The 19,591-nt window shown below is 42.8% G+C and overlaps 7 protein-coding genes across 7 annotated transcripts; 5 read left to right on the top strand and 2 right to left on the bottom strand.

Moving 5' to 3' along the window:
- Positions 1 to 19: 19 nt before the first annotated feature.
- On the top strand, positions 20 to 2,649 carry O0I10_007535 (dimethylhistidine N-methyltransferase; the record flags this gene model as incomplete). The annotated part of the gene is made up of 2 exons (XM_058487550.1): positions 20 to 411; positions 474 to 2,649. The coding sequence occupies 2 exons, from the start codon at positions 20 to 22 to the stop codon at positions 2,647 to 2,649; spliced, it is 2,568 nt and encodes an 855-aa protein (XP_058341601.1).
- A 105-nt stretch (positions 2,650 to 2,754) lies between these two features.
- O0I10_007534 (uncharacterized protein) lies at positions 2,755 to 4,547 on the bottom strand (the record flags this gene model as incomplete). Its single annotated transcript, XM_058487549.1, has 3 exons — positions 2,755 to 2,799; positions 2,860 to 4,428; positions 4,482 to 4,547. 3 exons carry the CDS (start codon positions 4,545 to 4,547, stop codon positions 2,755 to 2,757), a joined length of 1,680 nt encoding a protein of 559 aa, XP_058341600.1.
- Positions 4,548 to 4,696: 149 nt separating this feature from the next.
- O0I10_007533 (uncharacterized protein) lies at positions 4,697 to 6,385 on the top strand (the record flags this gene model as incomplete). The annotated part of the gene is made up of 9 exons (XM_058487548.1): positions 4,697 to 4,825; positions 4,879 to 5,019; positions 5,067 to 5,177; positions 5,226 to 5,412; positions 5,463 to 5,524; positions 5,594 to 5,649; positions 5,705 to 5,927; positions 5,986 to 6,094; positions 6,153 to 6,385. The coding sequence occupies 9 exons, from the start codon at positions 4,697 to 4,699 to the stop codon at positions 6,383 to 6,385; spliced, it is 1,251 nt and encodes a 416-aa protein (XP_058341599.1).
- Positions 6,386 to 7,017: 632 nt separating this feature from the next.
- O0I10_007532 (uncharacterized protein) lies at positions 7,018 to 7,979 on the top strand (the record flags this gene model as incomplete). Its single annotated transcript, XM_058487547.1, has 3 exons — positions 7,018 to 7,245; positions 7,302 to 7,531; positions 7,586 to 7,979. The coding sequence occupies 3 exons, from the start codon at positions 7,018 to 7,020 to the stop codon at positions 7,977 to 7,979; spliced, it is 852 nt and encodes a 283-aa protein (XP_058341598.1).
- A 574-nt stretch (positions 7,980 to 8,553) lies between these two features.
- On the top strand, positions 8,554 to 9,350 carry O0I10_007531 (uncharacterized protein; the record flags this gene model as incomplete). Its single annotated transcript, XM_058487546.1, has 4 exons — positions 8,554 to 8,611; positions 8,676 to 8,780; positions 8,837 to 8,980; positions 9,043 to 9,350. The coding sequence occupies 4 exons, from the start codon at positions 8,554 to 8,556 to the stop codon at positions 9,348 to 9,350; spliced, it is 615 nt and encodes a 204-aa protein (XP_058341597.1).
- A 53-nt stretch (positions 9,351 to 9,403) lies between these two features.
- Positions 9,404 to 10,938, bottom strand: O0I10_007530 (26S protease regulatory subunit 8; the record flags this gene model as incomplete). Its single annotated transcript, XM_058487545.1, has 7 exons — positions 9,404 to 9,655; positions 9,719 to 9,817; positions 9,871 to 10,024; positions 10,080 to 10,243; positions 10,297 to 10,584; positions 10,651 to 10,748; positions 10,809 to 10,938. 7 exons carry the CDS (start codon positions 10,936 to 10,938, stop codon positions 9,404 to 9,406), a joined length of 1,185 nt encoding a protein of 394 aa, XP_058341596.1.
- A 6,644-nt stretch (positions 10,939 to 17,582) lies between these two features.
- Positions 17,583 to 19,473, top strand: O0I10_007529 (uncharacterized protein; the record flags this gene model as incomplete). Its single annotated transcript, XM_058487544.1, has 5 exons — positions 17,583 to 17,711; positions 17,771 to 18,491; positions 18,606 to 18,662; positions 18,736 to 19,396; positions 19,449 to 19,473. The coding sequence occupies 5 exons, from the start codon at positions 17,583 to 17,585 to the stop codon at positions 19,471 to 19,473; spliced, it is 1,593 nt and encodes a 530-aa protein (XP_058341595.1).
- Between the last annotated feature and the right edge of the window lie 118 nt (positions 19,474 to 19,591).

Here is a 19,591-nt window from a genome sequence, read left to right as displayed (position 1 = left end):
ATACTTATCTTGTTCCCTCATGGATACACCACCCCGAGACTCATCTGTTTACAGCATTTTGGACATCCGTAATCCTAAAGCTGGTGCCATAAAACTCACACAATTCAAGACGGCAACCGGAAATGCTAGTCCTCCCACTCCACCTGCGTCAACTGAGCAGTCATCGGCCGATGCGTTCAATGATGAAGACCTGGCGGATACCATCATAGATACTCTTGACAAGCCTTATGGTGCCAAGTCAATACCAACCTTTGTGCTTTACGATAACCGAGGGCTCCAACTCTTCAATGACATCACCTACTTGGACGAGTACTACCTTACAACTGCAGAGATGTCTATTTTGAGAGAACGCGCAGCCGAAATTGTGGAACAGCTTGAGGAAAACAGCGTGATCATTGAACTTGGTGCAGGGTAAGTCATATAAAAAGTGATCATACGCATACGATATATATATATATGTATATATAATGTAGATCACTGAGGAAGACATCCATTGTCCTTGACGCAATCGAGAGCCGGAAACTAAAGGTCACTTACTACGCGCTTGATCTCGACCAGAATGAGCTCGAGCGCTCGTTAGGGTCTCTTGGAAGTTTTTCCTACGTGGAACTCGTTGGTCTACTTGGCACGTTCGAACAAGGCATTCCATGGCTCAGCCAGTACTTTAAACAAGGACAGAAGAAGCTATTCCTTTGGCTTGGTAGCTCTATAGGAAACATGAACCGTCGCGAGTCCGTTATGTTTTTGCATCACATTCAGCAAACTTGCATGGCTGCCGGAGATTTATTCCTCATTGGATTTGACAAACGTAAAGATCCGACCACTATTAAGCATGCCTACGATGATCGGCAAGGAGTCACTAGAGAATTCATCATGAATGGTCTGGATCACGTGAACAGTATCGTTGGGCAACCTCTTATCGAACGCTCGAAATTTACATATGACTCTCGCTATCAAGCTGAAGTTGGTCGACATGTTGCACATTACAGAGCTCTGGAGGATATGCAGCTCACCTATCATCGTCCGCAAGGAACTGTGAACATACAAGTTGATCGTGGAGAATTGATACATGTGGAGTATTCATACAAGTATTCTGATTCCGAGATGACCCACATTTTATCGGCTGCACAGCTAGACAAGATCCAGCAATGGCAGTCGAATGAGATCGAGTATGCTTTGGTGCTTGCTGAACGACGTCCATTTAGTTTTACCTGCAACCAGGCGGATGTTCTACAGATGCTTTACCCTGAGGCTCCCAAAACTGATGTTCTCGACTGCCAAGCTTGTAGCAATGATCATGATGTCAAGCATTGTGAGGGTCTCAGCCATGTATCGCTTAACCATGGTTGGCCAAAGTCTCTGCCGTCAGTTTCGGAGTGGATACAGCTTTGGGGAGCTTGGGATCTTGTAACAAGGACTATGTTGGATCATCGCAGCATGCTTTTTGAACGTCCTATAGCACTTCGACACCCATTTATCTTCTATCTTGGCCATATCCCAGCGTTCCTAGATATACAACTTTCTCGCCATGCTGTTGATGATGACCTTAATCAGGGTTCTCCCATGACCAAGCCTGAAAGTTTTGCAACCATCTTTGAGCGTGGTATTGATCCTGACATGGATGATCCAGCAAAGTGCAACCCACATTCTGAAGTACCTGCGAATGATGATGATTGGCCGAGTGTGGAGGCGATTGTTGAATATCAGGAGAAAGTACGTACCCGGCTACAACGTCTATTGCAACATTGGGAGTCAAAGTCGCACCATGGTATGATTTGTGGTGGTCGTAAGGAGCGTGTAGTATGGATGTGCTATGAACATGAAGCCATGCACCTTGAGACTTTGCTTTATATGCTTGTTCAAAGTCCCAACACACGTCCACCACTTTCACCTTACAGATTGAAAAGTACCAAGAGGGAGTTCCTTGATCCAGCACCGTTCACATCGATTCCTGGAGGACAAGTCACTATTGGCCATGATGATCCAGAATCAGCGCAGGATTCCACAGAGTTCGGATGGGACAATGAGCATCCTTCGCGAGAAATGCATGTGACGCATTTTGATATCCAGACACGGCCTGTCACAAATGGAGAATATCTCAAGTATTTGGAGCAATCTTCAAATGCCACAATGCCTGCTTCATGGGTTCACTTGCCTGGATCGACCGAGATAGGTGTTCGTTCTGTATATGGACCACTTCCCATGTCCCAGGCGATGAATTGGCCTGTTCAAGTTTCCCAAGTAGAGGCTGATGGCTATGCGAAGTTTTATGGTATGAGAATTCCTACAGAGGCAGAGCTTATTCGTTTCCGAGTCCATACAGCTGCAAGCTCGCAGCGATGCAAGGTCCCCAACGTTGGATTCAAGGTATGGCATCCCACTGACGTATCCAATGAGCAAGTCCATACGCTTGGTGACGTTTGGGAATGGACATCGACTATATGGGATCAATATGAAGGTTTCGTCCCTTCTACACTTTATCCTGGTTACTCGGCCGATTTTTTTGATGGCAAACATCATGCTGTCATTGGTGGAAGCTGGGCCACTGTACCACGTATTGCTGAGCGTGTCTCGTTCCGAAATTGGTATCAAGCTGCTTATCCTTATGTTTTTGCCGGATTCCGTTGCTGCAAAATGACAACAAACTAGAAACATTAGGAGTAAATGTTTTTTTTTTTGATTTGAATACATATAGCAAGGCCTTTATAAGAATTCAGATAAAGTTTCACTACATGATCTAAAGTATCATATAACCTAAGCCTCCAGTAAACTGTTAAGAACAGTTGTCGTCTCTGCAACCTTTATGATATAAATTTCAGAATCGAGAAAAGCATTTAGCGTTCCTTCTATTATATTTACCTGCAATGCCTGCTTGATTTCAAGGTGTCGGCGAGCTGCTTCAATCCAGTCACATGCCAACCGCTTAGGCCAGCCAGTAAGTTGATTCAATTCACGAGCTGCATTTTCCAGATCACCGTTTTTCAAATAATATCCAGATCTCGCCAAAATAGCCTCGATGTCGTTTCCTTGTACTAAACCTTGCTTGCGGAACATCAGCTTGGCCATGATCATACTGATGATATGGGAACCAAAACCACCATCTTCAGGGACAAGTGCAACTTGTCTGACTTGGTCGGCTACAAGCTCAAATCTGGCCGTCAAATCACGCATGCTTTCCACACCTTCTTCAGCAACCTCTCGAGGAATAGTATCCAAAACCACGCGTAACAATGCGTCGCCTTCGGCACTGCTACGGAATGCTTCAAGTTCGCTCACAAAGCTGACCTTCTGGGGTTTCTCAATCGCATCTTGTAAAGCACCAAAGGTGATATGCATCAAATGTGAAATTCTCGACTTGTCAAGTTCGGCTGCATTCTTCAGTGAGAGGTTTTCCAAAGCACTGAATCGTCCATTGATTGTCTCGAGTTTGCCTAATCGCCCCGCTCTTTCCTTTTCCACAAGATATTTGGCTTGGCGAACAAATTCATCCTTCAACTGAGCAGCCTGGCGTAATAAAGCTTCGGAATGGTCATTCTCCAATCGCTTCTTTTGTGCATCAAGTTCCTGTGCTACAAGCTCTGCAAGCATCTTTCTCATGTTCGTACGTTCTTGTTCATTCTCATTTAAAAGGGTCTCTTCGCTGTCCTGAAGATTGCTGGCTGTTTTAACATGGATGTTCTCAAGGGATTTTGCTGTATCATCCCGATAATTACTGAGGTTGGTGGCGATGGTGTTGGCTTTCGTTTTCAGCTGAATCAAGTCGTTCAAAATCGCACTTCGCTCAAGCCCAAGTCCTTTGTAACTGTTATTGAGATCCTGAAGACGCTCCATTGCTTCTGCCATCATATCTCGTCCTTTATCAGCCAAGTTGGCATCGTTGAGAATAGTCGCAAGTTCCACCAACACTTGGGTTAATTCGTGAATGACAGCATTATCCGAGTTGATCTTTTTGATGATAATGGGTTCAGGTTTCTCGATTGTTGTATCGATTGTTGGAGTTGTACTTGTAGCATCTGTGGTGATGGTAGCACTTCCAGCATCCACCTTGACTGGCTTTTCATCTTTGATCAATGGTGCTTCAGCTTGAACTTGTTTTTGTCCAGTCAGTTTGAGATAGGCATCACTGGCATAATCATATACACCATTGACTGCATTCTGTGCCTGTCCACTGTAATCTTCCACTTGTTTCTTCCACGTCGCAGCTTGATCTCGGTACGCATCAACATCATGTTTGCTTCGGAGGTCTTCAAAGTATCCAAGAAAAGCTGCACCGTGAGGCACATGCTCAACAAATGTATCATGGAAAGCTTTGTCGTTAAGTCCATAATATACGACTCCTCCAGCAGCTGTCGATACAACTAATGCCGTTCCTGCAAGTTTCAAGCCAATAGAGCTCTTGTGCTGTTTTGTAGTAGAACTCGCATATTGCTGTTGTTAATTAGCGATCACGTTGCTAACAGAAACGTCCTTGTTTTACTCACCCTAAAAACGGTGGCAGATGAGCGATTGGCACCAAGAGTTCTGTGCAGTTTCAACGCCTGCAACATTCTTTTCAATTGTCCAAAACCAAGAGCCAAGCTTGTAAGATCGCGTCGTTTGTTTTTTTTATTCCCCCACCCACCCACCAACAACGGTCTTGCTCCGCTCGAAACACTTGCTCCAAAGTAGCAACCAGCTGTCAGCACGTTTTACTCCAATGTACACTTTATTACGACAAACATTTCTACAATTGAAGCTACATCGTAGCTACTCCTCAGCATCGAAGAATGCTTTCAATAAGGAGACGCTTTCGCCTCTTGGAAAACATTTACGCGACTCCATCAAGGTACACCTATAACCTAGTTTCAACTAAAGAACAGTTTTAACATCTGGATACAGCTCACAGGCCCTATGACACTAGCACACTATATGCGACAAGTGCTCGTAAACCCATTGAGTGGTTACTACATGCATGATGATGTGTTTGGATCACAAGGTGACTTTGTCACTTCTCCCGAGATTAGCCAGATATTTGGAGAGGCAAGTGTAACCCTTACCTGTTATCACGTGTGGCTTATGTAATGCAGCTGGCAGGAATATGGTATTTGACAGAATGGATGAGGCTGGGCAAGCCAAAAGAAACACAATTCGTTGAATTGGGCCCTGGTAGAGGCACATTGATGAGCGACATGCTGCGCGTAAGTACTTTGAATAATAGCAATATTCTCAGCTAAAGTATCGTATAGGCACTTTCCAAATTCCCTGATTTTTACAAGACTATCGGCGATGTTCATTTAATTGAAGCAAGTCCAAAGCTGCGAACCGTTCAAAGAGGGATGCTCGCCGAACGATCTACTGAAGAAACAGTTACATCCGTCGTCCGCAGTGATGGGATCAATATTCACTGGCATGATGGCATCGAATTGGTTCCTGGTAAGATATGGTTTAAATGTGTCCTGATCACAACTCTAATTACGGCATAGATAAATGGACTTTTCTAATGGCCCACGAATTTTTTGACGCCCTTGCCGTCCATTGCTTTGAGGTAACACAAACATCGATGTTGAGTCTGTTACGGATATGAATTAGGTCTAAAACACTTTGCTGATGTCAGAAAACCGAGGAAGGTTGGCGCGAGCTACTTGTTGATATTGATGAAACCGAGGATAGGTATGTGCTGGTATTGGTTATATTTATGCGGCTTATTGAACAATGGTAACTGTAGTACGCGTAACTTTTGCTTAGTACGGTCGTCTACACCGACAGTGGCAAGTAAAGCGTTCATGGAAGGAGAGGAATATAATCAATACAGCGTTGGCAGTCGCGTTGAAATCTCCCCTGACAGCTGGAATATTAGTCGTCAAATGGCGGAATTTCTGCAAAGAAATGGTGGAACAGGCTTGATCATCGATTATGGTCAGGACTATGCTCAAGGGTCTACTGTAAGAGTAAGTGAGAAGAATATGCATTTCATTTCCAAGCTTGGCACGCTGACAATCATTTAAGGCCATCAAAAAACATGAAATAGTTCATCCTATGAGTGATCCGGGAAGTGCCGATCTTAGCGCTGATGTAGACTTTGCAGCTCTCAAGCAAGCAATGTTACAATATCCTGGTAATTGAATGCTATCGATATGTTTGATTACTGGCGATTAACCGCTCTCTCGTAAAAGATGTCAAGACATTTGGTCCAGTCACACAATCAAAGTTCTTGCAAAATCTGGGGATACAAGCCCGTACCGAGATGTTATTGAAGCATGCAAAAACCCCTGAAAGCAGGATGAATGTTGTCAAAAGTGTGCAACGGCTTATTGATCCGGCAATGATGGGCAGAATCTACAAGGTCCTTGCGTTTTCAAAGGAGCATACTCCTTCTGCAGAGACAAAACCCGTTGCATTTGAGTAAAATAGTATGTTGCCCTTAGAAGTCATTTATTATTATTGAGCATTGATCGGTATAGAAAGCATTTACAATAAATTCCTTGAGAACGTACTCGGCATACGTAAATACGTCACCCAAAGTGGGATATCTTCTTTCCTTGAGGTCAGGCAAATCAAGGGGATCGTGTTCAATGGCTTCCTTGGCCCACGCAATTGGATCAATGCTGATCCTTTTGGAGACGCTCTACCAAGTGTTTTGGGTTATATATGTACGGCTGACAGTGTTCACCATCATCATTGTTGCTGGTGGTCAATGAGAAAGGTTCCAAATATTATGGTGATGGTTCCTCTTCTTCCTCTAATGAATCGCGATCAATAACTAATACTGGTTGCTCATTTTTATCGAATGAATCAGACCATCTGTATCAGAATAATGACTGCTCCACCCTAGAGGAGAACAAGGTTGCTCGGCATCTCGTTCCTTGAGGATGTAAATGGCGTCACGTGGCACATTTTCCTCGCTGGATGTCCGAAGTTATCCATATCAGCTGTCATGCAGTAAGAATTTACTAGGTAATCGATATCTCAGTACGACTTCGTCCGCTCTTCGCGAAGTTTCTTTTTCATCACATCCCAAACCAAGAGCAAATTCGAAGAATGGACAGCCCATTCCACTATTTAGAATCGGATCAGGATCCTCTAGCGATAGCAGCACAACATGACTTGAAAACAGCAACGCTTGATGTGAACAGTTCAACCGGTCGACAAGAAGAGCCACTCTTTACAGCCAATATCATTGCTCTTGGAAAAACAGGAGATGGTAAATCCAGCCTATTAAACGATATGCTAGGCTACGACGCATTCCATCGTAAGCGTTCTGTGAAAGTGTGTGTGTATATGCAAGGTGTTACTACTCGATTGGAACTAAAAAATGATTCTAGTCGCAAACTGCGCAAATCGAGCAAGTATGCGGGTTCTGGAAACCACTTGAGCCACATTGTCCCAAGAAAACGACTTTTGGATGCAGCGTCAAAGTGGTCGACACACCAGGTTTTGGAGATTCGGAGCTTCGTGATCAAGAATTTTCGCCTGCAATACAACAAAAGATGGTGGATATGGCATCCACGGATGGTATTCACTGTATCTTGATGGTATTCAAAGTATCAACAAGGTAAAACAGCTCTCATCGTAAATATTGTGCGTTCACTCACTTACTATTGCCTAGCGAGGACAATATCATGCTGTGCCTCTGCAGGCTCTCCGACATGCTGGGTTCTTATGGCGATTTTTGGAGTAATGTCATACTGATTTTCACGCATGCCGATACCAGCACGGTCCATCTTTATCGGAGCCATAAGGTAGCACTCAAGACAAAGGTGGGCCCAAGGATCAAGGAATATTTTAATCTTGATCAAGAAATTCCCATGGTGTTCCTGAGCACTCAGAAGCATGTCTGCAGCTATCTCAAAGGGTCTGCGGACTGTGATTGTGTAAGCGGAAATCGCTATCATGCGGATTGTCGAAGGCGATTTTTTGAACAAGTTTGGCGCAGGCGTAATATACCCTTCTTCATCGATTTACATGGAGGGACCCTAGAAAGAACGTCAAATACAGAATAAACTCATGTACTTTAACCAAGCTAACAGCATTTGCCTCTACGATTCTTGTCTAATTGACTATGTATATATACAGCCTCCAGGCACAGTCATGCAATGGAGTCCCCTTTTTCTCTCATTATCCAGCACTTTCTTGCTTGGTGTGCAAATTCAGACGTTATATATTGTATTTAGAAGCTTAGCTTAGACGTATAGTATATGCCATGAAAAAGCAAGAACACCAGAGACACATGTTGCTGTAATCAGGGATTCAACTCAGACAAGCCCAAGATACAGTTTCTTTAATACTTCAAAAGTGACGTGTTTTATACGTGTCATTGTGATAAGTATACGTGCGCTAAGAATATAGGATTGATATTGAATACTCACCTTGAGTGTGAAGTACATGTTTCTTTCGTATATGAAGCTTCGTGTAAAAGAGAGGGGTTGTATATGTGTGTGTGCGAAAGTCCTTCAGCTCAAACCGTCAAGTCAGGTGATCTTGGACATTTCAAAACTCCTTCAAGCCTTCCTTGTGACGGTTCAGTGGTTAAATGAAAACTAGCTGTGCTCGTTGTTGCTCGAGGTGCATACCATAATGTGTGATCACAATCGGTCTGCCATAAAGACGGTCTTCACTGGCTCGTTAATTGCTGGTATTTCACATGACTACTTGACCAATGTCGCTGAAAAACTGAGAACATATGTTAGCATTAGCAGGTGGCACTGTTGGCGCCACTGCTGCCGTTCTGACCAACGCACCCGTAAAGCAATATGCCCTAAGCACTTCGCTCAACTGTGGCATGTTTAGTGCTACCTTTCTAAGTACATCTTAAATGATATGGAACAAGACGCAGGGAAACTAATATTCATTTACTCAGTTATCCGCAAAACCTTTGTCGACTACAACCACAGCAAATATGGGGAGCATTTGCCATCCCTTTCCAAAGCATCACAGAGGAGCGATTTAATAAATAGTACCTTGGCTGGTGCGACTACAGGTGGCCTCTTATCAGCGGTTTATCGTAAGTAATACAAGCGAATTATAATGTAGGGGCTGTAACATACATACTTAATTCTTTAATAGGCGGCCCAAAGGGTGTTATTCCAGGAGCTATCATTTTTGGAACTATTTGTGGAGTGTTTCAAAGCATGTATTCAGCTGGTAACCAATGGCGTCAAAATGCGATCATCAAGGCCAACAGTGACCGGTTGAATCCTTCACCATCCACGTCAAAAAATGTATTTGAAGAATTCTCTCTACCAAGCTGGGTGCCGATACGGACAATATCTGACGAAGAGTACAGTGAGTTATTAGATACCAGATTAAAGACTTTAGACGATGAAATGCGTGATATTGAGCACAAGCTAAAACAAAAAAAGCAAGACAACTGATAAACGCAGCATCATTGCATAATATATTGAGTCTTTTTTATAACGTAAATCAACTACTTCCAAAGCTTCTTAAGACTTGTGTTTGCATCAGAATCTTTCTTCATGACCTTGGCGACCGCCATCTCAAAGTCTTCTTGAGTAACATGCACACGTCGTTCACGAAGAGCAAACATGCCGGCTTCAGTACACACGGCCTTGACCTCTGCACCACTGCTACCTGTCATTTTCTCTGCTATCTTTCGCAAGTTGATTCCACGAGTGAGATTCATTTTCCGAGAATGGATCTTCAAGATATCAGCACGAGCCTATGTAGGAAAAGATGTATATGGTCAGTGGTCAAATGATAAGTTCCAGAATAAACCACTTACTGCTTCACTTGGTGGGGGGAATTCGATCTTACGATCAATGCGGCCGGGGCGAAGTAAAGCAGCATCCAAAATATCTATGCGATTGGTGGCCATGATGACCTTTTTATCATGAATTAGCACATGTGATCATAAGCAATCGCTGGAAGGAATACCTTGATGTTCTTCGAAGGCTCAAAACCATCCAATTGATTCAGCAATTCAAGCATTGTACGCTGGACTTCAGAGTCACCACCACCACCACTTTCCGAACGAGCTGAACCGATTGAGTCAATTTCATCCATGAAAATGATTGACGGAGCATGCTCTCTATAGTGGCATATGTTAACGCGTATCCAAAATAGTATACATACTTTCAACATACCTGGCCATTACAAAGAGTTCACGAACCATACGACTACCTTCACCGATATACTTTTGTACAAGTTCCGAGCCTGAAACGCGAATAAATCGACAATCGGTATGATGTGCGACTGCACGTGCCAATAGCGTCTTGCCAGTTCCAGGAGGACCATAAAGCAATACACCCTAGCCAGTGTTTGATAAGTTATATTGCTAGGGAAAGACCTATTGGATCTTACCTTCGGCTGCGCAATACCAAGAGATTCAAAGAGCTCTGGATGTTTCACTGGTAGTTCAATCACCTCCTTGATTTCTTTGATCTGCTGTTCCAAACCGCCAACCATCTCATACGTCGAATCAGGTACTTTCTCTACCATCATCAGCGACACCAAAGGATCGACTTTGTTTGGCAATATTTTGTGCAACTGGTAAGAGTCATTCCGTAAAGCAACGCGAGTAGTAGGAGTCAACTGGGAAACATCGATATCGGATGCGAGATCAACAACATATTTGCCTTCAGGATGAACCTATAACAACAGCAATCTTAGTTGTTGCACTTTGGATTGGAATTCTTCTCCCACTATTATTCTTACCTTAACCAGAACTTTTTTCTTGCCCATGACTTTAACGACTTCGCCCACATATGATCCTGGTTCCTGTAAAAGTTGAAGCTCTTCTTTCAGCAAACGCACTACACAATAGAAACGATCAGTTATGGCCCAGATGCCGCGTAATATTGGTGAGCCTGCACCTTTAGCGTTCAAAGCATTTCTTTGTGCTTGCAAACGTCGAAGATCTTGTGCTTTGTCGTTAATGACAAGCTCGCATTCCTCAATTTTAGCTTGATAGTAAGGCAAAACACCAGACTTTGGTTGTAGCATGCTGTGTAATAGTTGGTGAAGGTGGACAAATTGCGCGTCCTTTTGCTGGGATATCCTACGAGCTGAGAATGAATATTTTAGACGGCAGCATTTGGCTAACAAACCAAACTCAGCACCTCCATTTTATCCATTCATATGCTACACTGCTTTGCATTTGAAAATACAAAAGGTTTCAATGCAAAAGGAAAAAAGTACAATTTTTGGAATGCGCAATACACATTCAGGTAGCTAAGTAAAATCTTTGGGTTCTTGATATAAACGTTGGTCTAGCAGTACAGGCTTCTGACCTGCTGGTACAATCGATATAATGCACACAATACAGAATAAAGTAGTATTGCAGCAATGCAAAAGCCTGCTGAAGAAAATGGCATCCATATTAATGTTTTGAGCTACATTAGAGGGTAACTTTGAAAGAGAGCATTATTAAAGTAGGACAACACTCGGCTTTATCGCTTTAACTTGGAAATGATGTGTGTGCTGCATCCGCATGTCTTTTATGTCACTATACCAGAGTAATAATGGTTGTCACGTTCTTGAATATGCGCTGATGTGATACATGTATTGGATATAGCTTTCTTTTATATGCAAGTCATAATGGAACAACTGGTCTTCTGGAAGTTGGCGCCCAAGTAAACAAGCCAATAATAAACGTTTCTCATCACTGTCATTGGGCTCTAGTTACCAGTGTCTACAATGTCTACTTATTTACTTTGCATTAAGTACGGCATCAATTGATACACCCATTATCACCAATCTCATAATCCACAGATACTAGTCAAGACATGAAAAATGAGCAAGAAACAAAAGACCGGTGCATGTACTATAAGAGATTAAGTCAAGCATATCTAGTAGAGAAAGAATAGAGAAGACTAACTAAGGAACATTTATACACTTGTACGCATCACATCCATCACTCCAATAGTGTTCCAAAAGAAGAATATCTCATAGTGAAATAGACATAATATATTTGAGTCATACAATAAACTTCTAGGTTAAAGATATTCTGGTATTATATGTAATCAATGTACATGTCAAATGTCGTGCTGTAATCCTAATGATCAGACGAGCGATTCACCTTGCAATCTTATGTTTAATACATTGATCAACGAGGTATATTGACTAGTGATATATAATAAGCTTGGTAAGCTATGTCAAGTATATGTTGGATGTCTGGTATTTCTCACATCGCTGCCAGAAGAACGAGCACGACTTCATGATGATATGAAAGCTGAAGTCGGGAATGAAACCGGATGCAAGTCAGCAGCAAGGCCTAAGTCTGAAAACCCTGCCATGTGAGTCGACGTGGAATAAAAGGGGGTCGTCTATACTAAAACACGTACCCAATGGTCTGCTGCAACAATAGTATATGAAATGGGAACCTCAAATTGGATCTCAAAAGCACAATATGGGGAGCTCAAAGGATAACAAGAATAGCGTATGATGCAGTGAGGAAAAAGGATCACCATAGAAATATTAGAAACATCTCAATAAGAATAAAGCTCGCTACACTATAAGAAAACACGCTCACACTCACAAGCAGGATCCCAAACTAGGTCTCTCTGAAATAAGAAGCTCACTACTGATACTTTATTCAAGAATGTGGATATCTATACGTTTTTACAAGATAATATTGGGACTGTGGGATGGGGGTGTGTTCATGTTGACATAGGTGGCTTTAACGAGGGAAGGTGATGTGGGTCGCTTTCGTCCGGGTTGCGGAGTTACATGGTCATTGGATCCTCCACCACACATGAATGACTTGTTTCAGACTGCAGGAATTTGACTTTTTGTTGTGGGATACGCAGTTGAATTTCCTTGCTGTTGTTCATCTCTTGAGCAAAAGACGAGGGAATCCATGGGCTGGCGAAGATTTCCCGCGAACCCATGGTATGCCTGTGTGCTTAATTGCCCGGTTGGCGTCCCAAGTGAAGTGACAGTTTGTTCAGTCCTTTGGGTTGTATGGCTATCATGGTAGCGCTGCGTCTTTTTCACATTCAATCGTCACGGTAGCTCTAATAACATTGTAGGTTGATTACATAGGTTGGTTGTATCAATCTCGCGAAAGGTCATTCATGACGAGGGAATCCATGGGTCGGCGATGATTTCCCGCGGACCCATTGTATGCCTGTGTGCTTATGCCCGGTTGGCGCCCCAAGTGAAATGGCAGTTTTGTACAATCCGTTAGGTTTGTATGGCTGTCATGGTAGCATTAGTCATGATGACCATATCCCTACTCAAAGTAATTTGTATGACTGGTGCTGTATCTGGTATGACCACAAACGTGATAACAATGTACTCTACGAAAACCGCTGTCGAAGTGTAGGTAACGACATATCAGGTCTTTATCATTCAGCATATGTTTCGGTCGGCAAACATACAGCGCCTTTATCAATATCCGCTGCACACCATGGGCCCATATCTCGATCATACCATTCTGCAAGGAAGTTCTCGTGCAAATATCCAATGACTCGCATTATCAACACAATGAAGGGTCTTATTAAGATTGGGTCATCTTTCCATGTTGTATAATACCACACGCTTGAATTAATAAATGATTACCACGTAATATCACTCCTGAAAAAGGATGGGTCTTGTGATTCTATAAAGGCATTGCATCCTGTTGAGTCACACTTGTACCAGTTTAAGCATACATATACCTTCTCTACTTGCGTAAAATAAAACTTATCTTCACCCTGAGAGACTTTTGATTAGGACCCACTGGGACTAGGCTGAGATTTGATCATGATAGCAGTTTGCTGGTTGCCTTGATCGTAGCATATAATTCATCCCTTGTTTATTGATGCTTAACCAATATCAAAAGTAGTAATCTTGCACATAAGGATTTATATATCTTTGTCGTTGAATAAGGGAAAGTAGCTTTCTTGTTGCCTGAATCACGTGCATAGGTCAAGTTGGGATCAACCAAAGTCAGACGACGATCCGGTTCCACGTTGGTAATTAGTATTCGTCTCTCCTTTACGTATCGTTGTTGGACACAACTAGCCTGTTCGCCTGTTACTTGTCCTTGTTTCAGCTTCCTCTTGTACAGAACCAATTTCAATTTGTACGTTTGACGAAGCTGTCTCCTCTGAAGACAAACGTCGACAATGGGCTCCATCTTAGCTTGAATATCCTTTTTGTGTTCCTGCTCCTCTTGACGACTCCAAAGGCGCCGAATGCAGCCATAGTACCAAACATGCCACCAGCAAACCAAGACTCCACATAAGCTTGCGTAGCTACACTTTGCTATGGTGTCGAATACTTTAGGAGGAAAGTCAAAACGATTGTTTGGGTTCCAAGCTGTGCATCGTCATCTATCTTCCACAGGTACTTGTTCGAGCATATCCAGCCATGTTTCACTCAATTTGTAAATGTTCGAGTGAATGTAGGATGTGAATAGTGATGTTGTCAATCAGATGGAGTGGATGTTGTGAGTTGGTGGTGATTGTATCGTGCAGGGTGTCAACCACTTACGTCAGTGATGGAGATAGTCGATGTTGTAGAAACAATAAACATTGTCGCCTTGGATCCCATTTCACAATATCCGAAAGTAGATATCGTAGTGGCAGGGATGGGCATTGAGCATGACCCCTTAAAAGGTGATTTTCGTAGGCGCGAGATCTCGTCCCGCGAGAAATTATGCCGACCCGTACCGCCTACGCTAATCACCCTACCGCCTGCAGTGGCCGTACTGGAAAAGACGCCCTAAGCCATAACTTTACAATGAAGCATGGGGCTCTTATTAGAACGAAGTTGTTCGGCGTGTCTGGAAGTAGCTAGTGAGTAAGTGTCAGGTTCGTGGTGGGCAATCAGGGATTTAGCAAATGTCGCCATCAGCCAAAAAAAAATTTTTTTGGACGTCGAAAAAAAAGGTGATGGGGTGGAGCTGGATGGGGGAATTTTAGAATCGTCGTTGTGAAAGTCCATGTTCACAGACAAGGAAGTTTCGAGCACGACCAGCAAGTTTTCTCATGACTGGCCACGATTGATGGTAAAAAAAAAGTTTTGGCGAACTCTATGTTTTTCGCTTTTAAGTGGTTCCATGGTCACGTGGTCACCTTTTCGACCCACATCGGTCAAATGTACCCGGCAAAATATAGAGCCGTCTTTGTTACACAAGGCCCAGACCCAAAAAAAATTTTGTTTGCATGGACCCCAAACTCAAAAATATTGCAGCCTCAAAATTTTTTGGTGGCATGGTAGTCGGCTTGATATAGGGGTACAAAACGCCCGCTGGGTAAAAGTACAATACGTCGGTGGGTTAACCCACCGACGTTATGTGCGAACTGGGCTGTACACAAATCGTCACCCGATGGTTGAATATTTAGACGGTTTTCGAGGCTAAAAGTACGCATTAGGAAGCTAAAGCTCCATTTTAATTACTTATAATAATATTTAGGCTTAACGTGTATCCAAGATCTTCCTTTCTATAAAATTGATGCAATAGTGTGAGTCAAAGGCATATGTAGGAGACCCCTTTCTAGAGTTTAATATCACGTTTAGTCCTCAAAGATGACCACAGAGGTGATTTATACGTATTTCATAACATCTTGAGGTCGCTTTCACACATTTCATGACGTTTTGCGAGTTTCAAAGGAAGGATTTATTTACAAATACCAGTTTAGTGCTGCATAGCTGACGTAATGTAGAAAATTAGAAATATTGAAAATATTCTTGTCCCGTTGTAGATATCACCTTTGATGAAACAAATGAAAAAAATAATACATCCGATACAATACATTGGTTGATTAACCCGCCATCTTTATGTATTCTTTACACCGGGAAAATACTTTACTCACCGAGCGTTTTGTATTTTATACTCACCGAGCGTTTTGTATTTTATACTCACCGGACGTTTTGTACTCCTATGTCAGCCAATTTTCAATTTGTTTCATCCCAGCTGCAGGTCCACAAGTTCGCCTGACCCTGGCATGCACTAACATTTACCCGGGGTTTTTTGTACATGTATCGTTGGCGTTAGACGAAGGCAACGACTCGATGTATTAGGTTCTTTGCATCCTTTTCCTCCACGTGATCACTGCACTGCTGTTACCAGTTACCATGATTTCTCGCAAGGCGAAGAGACTAAGAGATCACATTCTCACAACTATATGACTTGACTTGCCTCTGACCACTGTGATGCCTTAGTCAAAGCTGACCACAAGGACTGCTTTTATAATTGTAAACAAATTTTCAGTTGCGGTCGACTTGCGATTTGTCGAGAAAAAGAAAAAAATTCGCTTCTGTGGGGACAAAGGGACATGTTTCATATCTTCTCGGATCATCTTGGGTCACTAACCAAAGTTGTAGAACAAGAGCGGTTTTATAGTTGGGTTTTCAATTTGAAGGGTGGCTGACATGTAGAACGCTGAGAACTGAGTAACAGAAGTTCATATGGGAGAGATCACGTGCTCAAGAGGTACAGGACTTCACTTGCTTCTGACGGCTGTGACTTCTTAGTCAATGTTGACCACAGTGGCTGCTTTCATGATCGCAAAACAAATTTCAGATGCGGCCGACTTGTGACTTGTGGAGAAACAAAGAAAAAATTCGCTCGTGCGGGGGCAAAGGGACATGTTTCATACCTTCTCTGATCAACTTGCGATATTATCCAAAGTACAAAGGAGATGAAAATCCTGATGCCTATTAAAAATAGTCAACACTTGCATACAAAAAAAAAATGAAAAAGGTATCCTGTGTAATCAAAGTGAAACCCGCTTGGCATGATCAGCCTTCCCATCTATAACCCAGTGGCCAGTGCCAATGGTGATGCCAGAGAATAGAAATGCAGCCCAGTCCCAGCCGGCATGTGAGATCTCGCGAGACCGAGACGAAATTGAGGATGACATCCCGTCCCGCTTTCGAGTTCTCGTGCATCTCGTTGGAAGGGAGAGAGAATGCGGTAATCCTACAAGCTTGCTGTTATTTCACCTGATATATATACAGCAGGTCGTATACATGCAACCCTTGTTAATTGTTCATGAATGCTATCACTCTGATAATAAAAGTCGAGAACCCAGTTCTATCCTTATTATTTTCCTCACTTTTAATGTTCTTCACTCCCACTGATTCCTTTCGAGTATAAATAAAGGCCACATTTACAAAAAAAAATCATCTGAAGGCTCATGTTTGCTACCAAAGGACACGCGCAGTCTGGGCTTTAATAGAAGGTGGTGCAAATGGCAATGCTCACTAAATCCCGTACAGAGTTGCAAAGGGCTTTTTTCAACTGGTCGAGAATTGATATTGGAATGCGATGTACAACTATTATCAGCGATCGAGTACTCAAAAATTCGGTCGTGTTGCTCCCATCAGGATCGATGCGGTCTACAATTCGCCGTTTCCTAACACCATCGCTTCAGCCCTCAATCGTTGGATCAACCTGGGTGCGACCCATTCCAGCCCTTGCCTTATCAAAAATACGAGTTTTATGTGTTTTCCCATTAAACCATGATGTGAATCATGAGCGCCTTGTTTTAATCCAACCGAAAAGAGTACAAAATGAACTTGTGCCAGCGACATCATCCACAGTACCTCCGAAAGGGTTGCTTCACCAGTTGACAAGGTCTTTGGACGCGTATTTGGTAGAACCACTTCTTACTTTACGCCGCTTGATCCACATTGTCATACTCTTTGCACCAGTAATGTTAGCGGTGCCTCTCTTAATCTTGGGTCCACGTGTACGGGAAGAGGAAAATGAACGATGCGGAGCACTTTGGTGGTTTGATTTATTGGCTGCCCAAATGGAGCGCGCCGGACCTACATTTATCAAGGTGACTTGTCAGTCATTGATGTCGGTTTAAACAGCATGATAATTAATGATTGTGAATAGCTTGCCCAATGGATTGCTTCAAGGACCGATCTTTTCCCCCATGCTCTTTGCATACGCCTATCAAAGCTCCATTCACACGTCGACCCTCATCCTTTTTCATATACAAAGCAAGTCCTAGCAGAAGCTTTTGGGAGGGACCTTCAAGAAGTATTCAGCGAGCTACAAGAAACACCGCTTGGAGTTGGAGCGATAGCACAAGTATACAAAGCGAAAATACGCCCAGACATCATCCTCCGCTATATGCGTGACCAGTTTGTTATACAAAACAACGTTGTCACCTCAGATTGTGTGCAGACACTGGATTGTGATGGTAAACCTGTCAACATACATACAACTGTCGCAATTAAGGTTTTGCACCCAAAAGCCAGGGAGATAGTGGATCGAGATCTTAGAATTTTGGATTTTCTCGCCAGCGCGTTGACACTGATACCTACCATCCACTGGATATCGTTACCAGAAGAAGTGAAGGTGTTCGGAGAAATGATGCGCGATCAACTAGATCTACGCGTTGAGGCAAGAAATCTACAAAGATTCAACGAACAATTTGGTGGCTCTAACCAGGTGACGTTTCCACAACCGGTTCTTGCATTCACGACAAAGGATATGTTGATCGAAGAGTTCGAAAATGGAATACCGCTTAATGTGTTTCTAGAACAAGCAGCTTATGAAAGAAAACACGCTGAAACACATGCTGTGTATGATCGAAAGATTGCAAATATAGGTAAGTTCATGCACCTCCATCATGTCGAAATCTGATTGATTCTTTTAGGCTTGAAAACATTTCTGGTATGTATAATCTGCTAATGGGTCTTCTCGTTATTGATACCTTCAATAGCATATGCTGATAATTCACAACTTCGTGCATGCGGATTTACACCCAGGCAATATCATGGTCAAATTTTACAAACCATCAGCACATAATCCCATTCAGCGAGCATGGTCTAAGTTATCGGGCCATTACACAGAGGATGACGGCGACGTCGCAGTTGAACGGATACTTGCCGTTCGTGGAGACCACGAAGAAATTCACAGAGAACTCGGCGCTCTCAATGATGAAGGTTATTCGCCTCGTCTAATTTTCATTGATGCGGGCTTGGTAAACGAGTTGAACGATGTGGACCGTATGAACTTTCTGGATCTCTTTCAAGCCATTGCTGAATTTGATGGGTATAAAGCAGGAGAATTAATGGTGGAACGATGTCGAACACCTGAGCTTGTGATCGAACCTGATGTTTTTGCATTACGCATGCAAAATCTTATACTCGGTTTGAAGCAGAACACTTTTAAGTTAGGCGCTGTTAAGATCGGCAATCTACTCCATAATGCGATGAATATGGTTCGTGCACACCATGTCAAGCTGGAGGGAGACTTTGTCAACGTTGTTGTAAGCATCATGTTGCTCGAGGGTATAGGCCGTCAGCTAGATCCAGACCTTGATCTATTCAAAAGTGCGCTTCCTGTGCTTCGGGATTATACCATCAAAGATCGTGGCAAAGCAGCAATTGAAGGTGTGAAGGATGTCCAAGCACATGGAAGTGCTCCACATTGGGTAAAAGTATGGATGTTCTTGGAGCTCCGTAACTGGTTATTTCGAAATACCCGTGAAGAGGAATGGCTAAAAATGTGGTAAGAGGCAATGCAAAAAGTAACGTTAAAAGATACTGATAGGACTGCTTAGTGACATCCTTTGCTTCAACAATTAATCCATGCTTGGTAAATTAGATAAACTTGTTAATGTAGTATAAGATATGATTTATGGAGCATAATCAACGTTTATTTTCTTCCCAACAAATGAAAGTGTGGTGATGGAAGTTAAAAGAT

The sequence above is a fragment of the Lichtheimia ornata genome, assembly GCF_029851405.1.
Source record: "Lichtheimia ornata isolate CBS 291.66 chromosome Unknown scaffold00037, whole genome shotgun sequence".
Taxonomy (NCBI): Eukaryota; Fungi; Mucoromycota; class Mucoromycetes; order Mucorales; family Lichtheimiaceae; genus Lichtheimia; species Lichtheimia ornata.
This window is presented reverse-complemented; position numbering and strand designations above follow the sequence as displayed.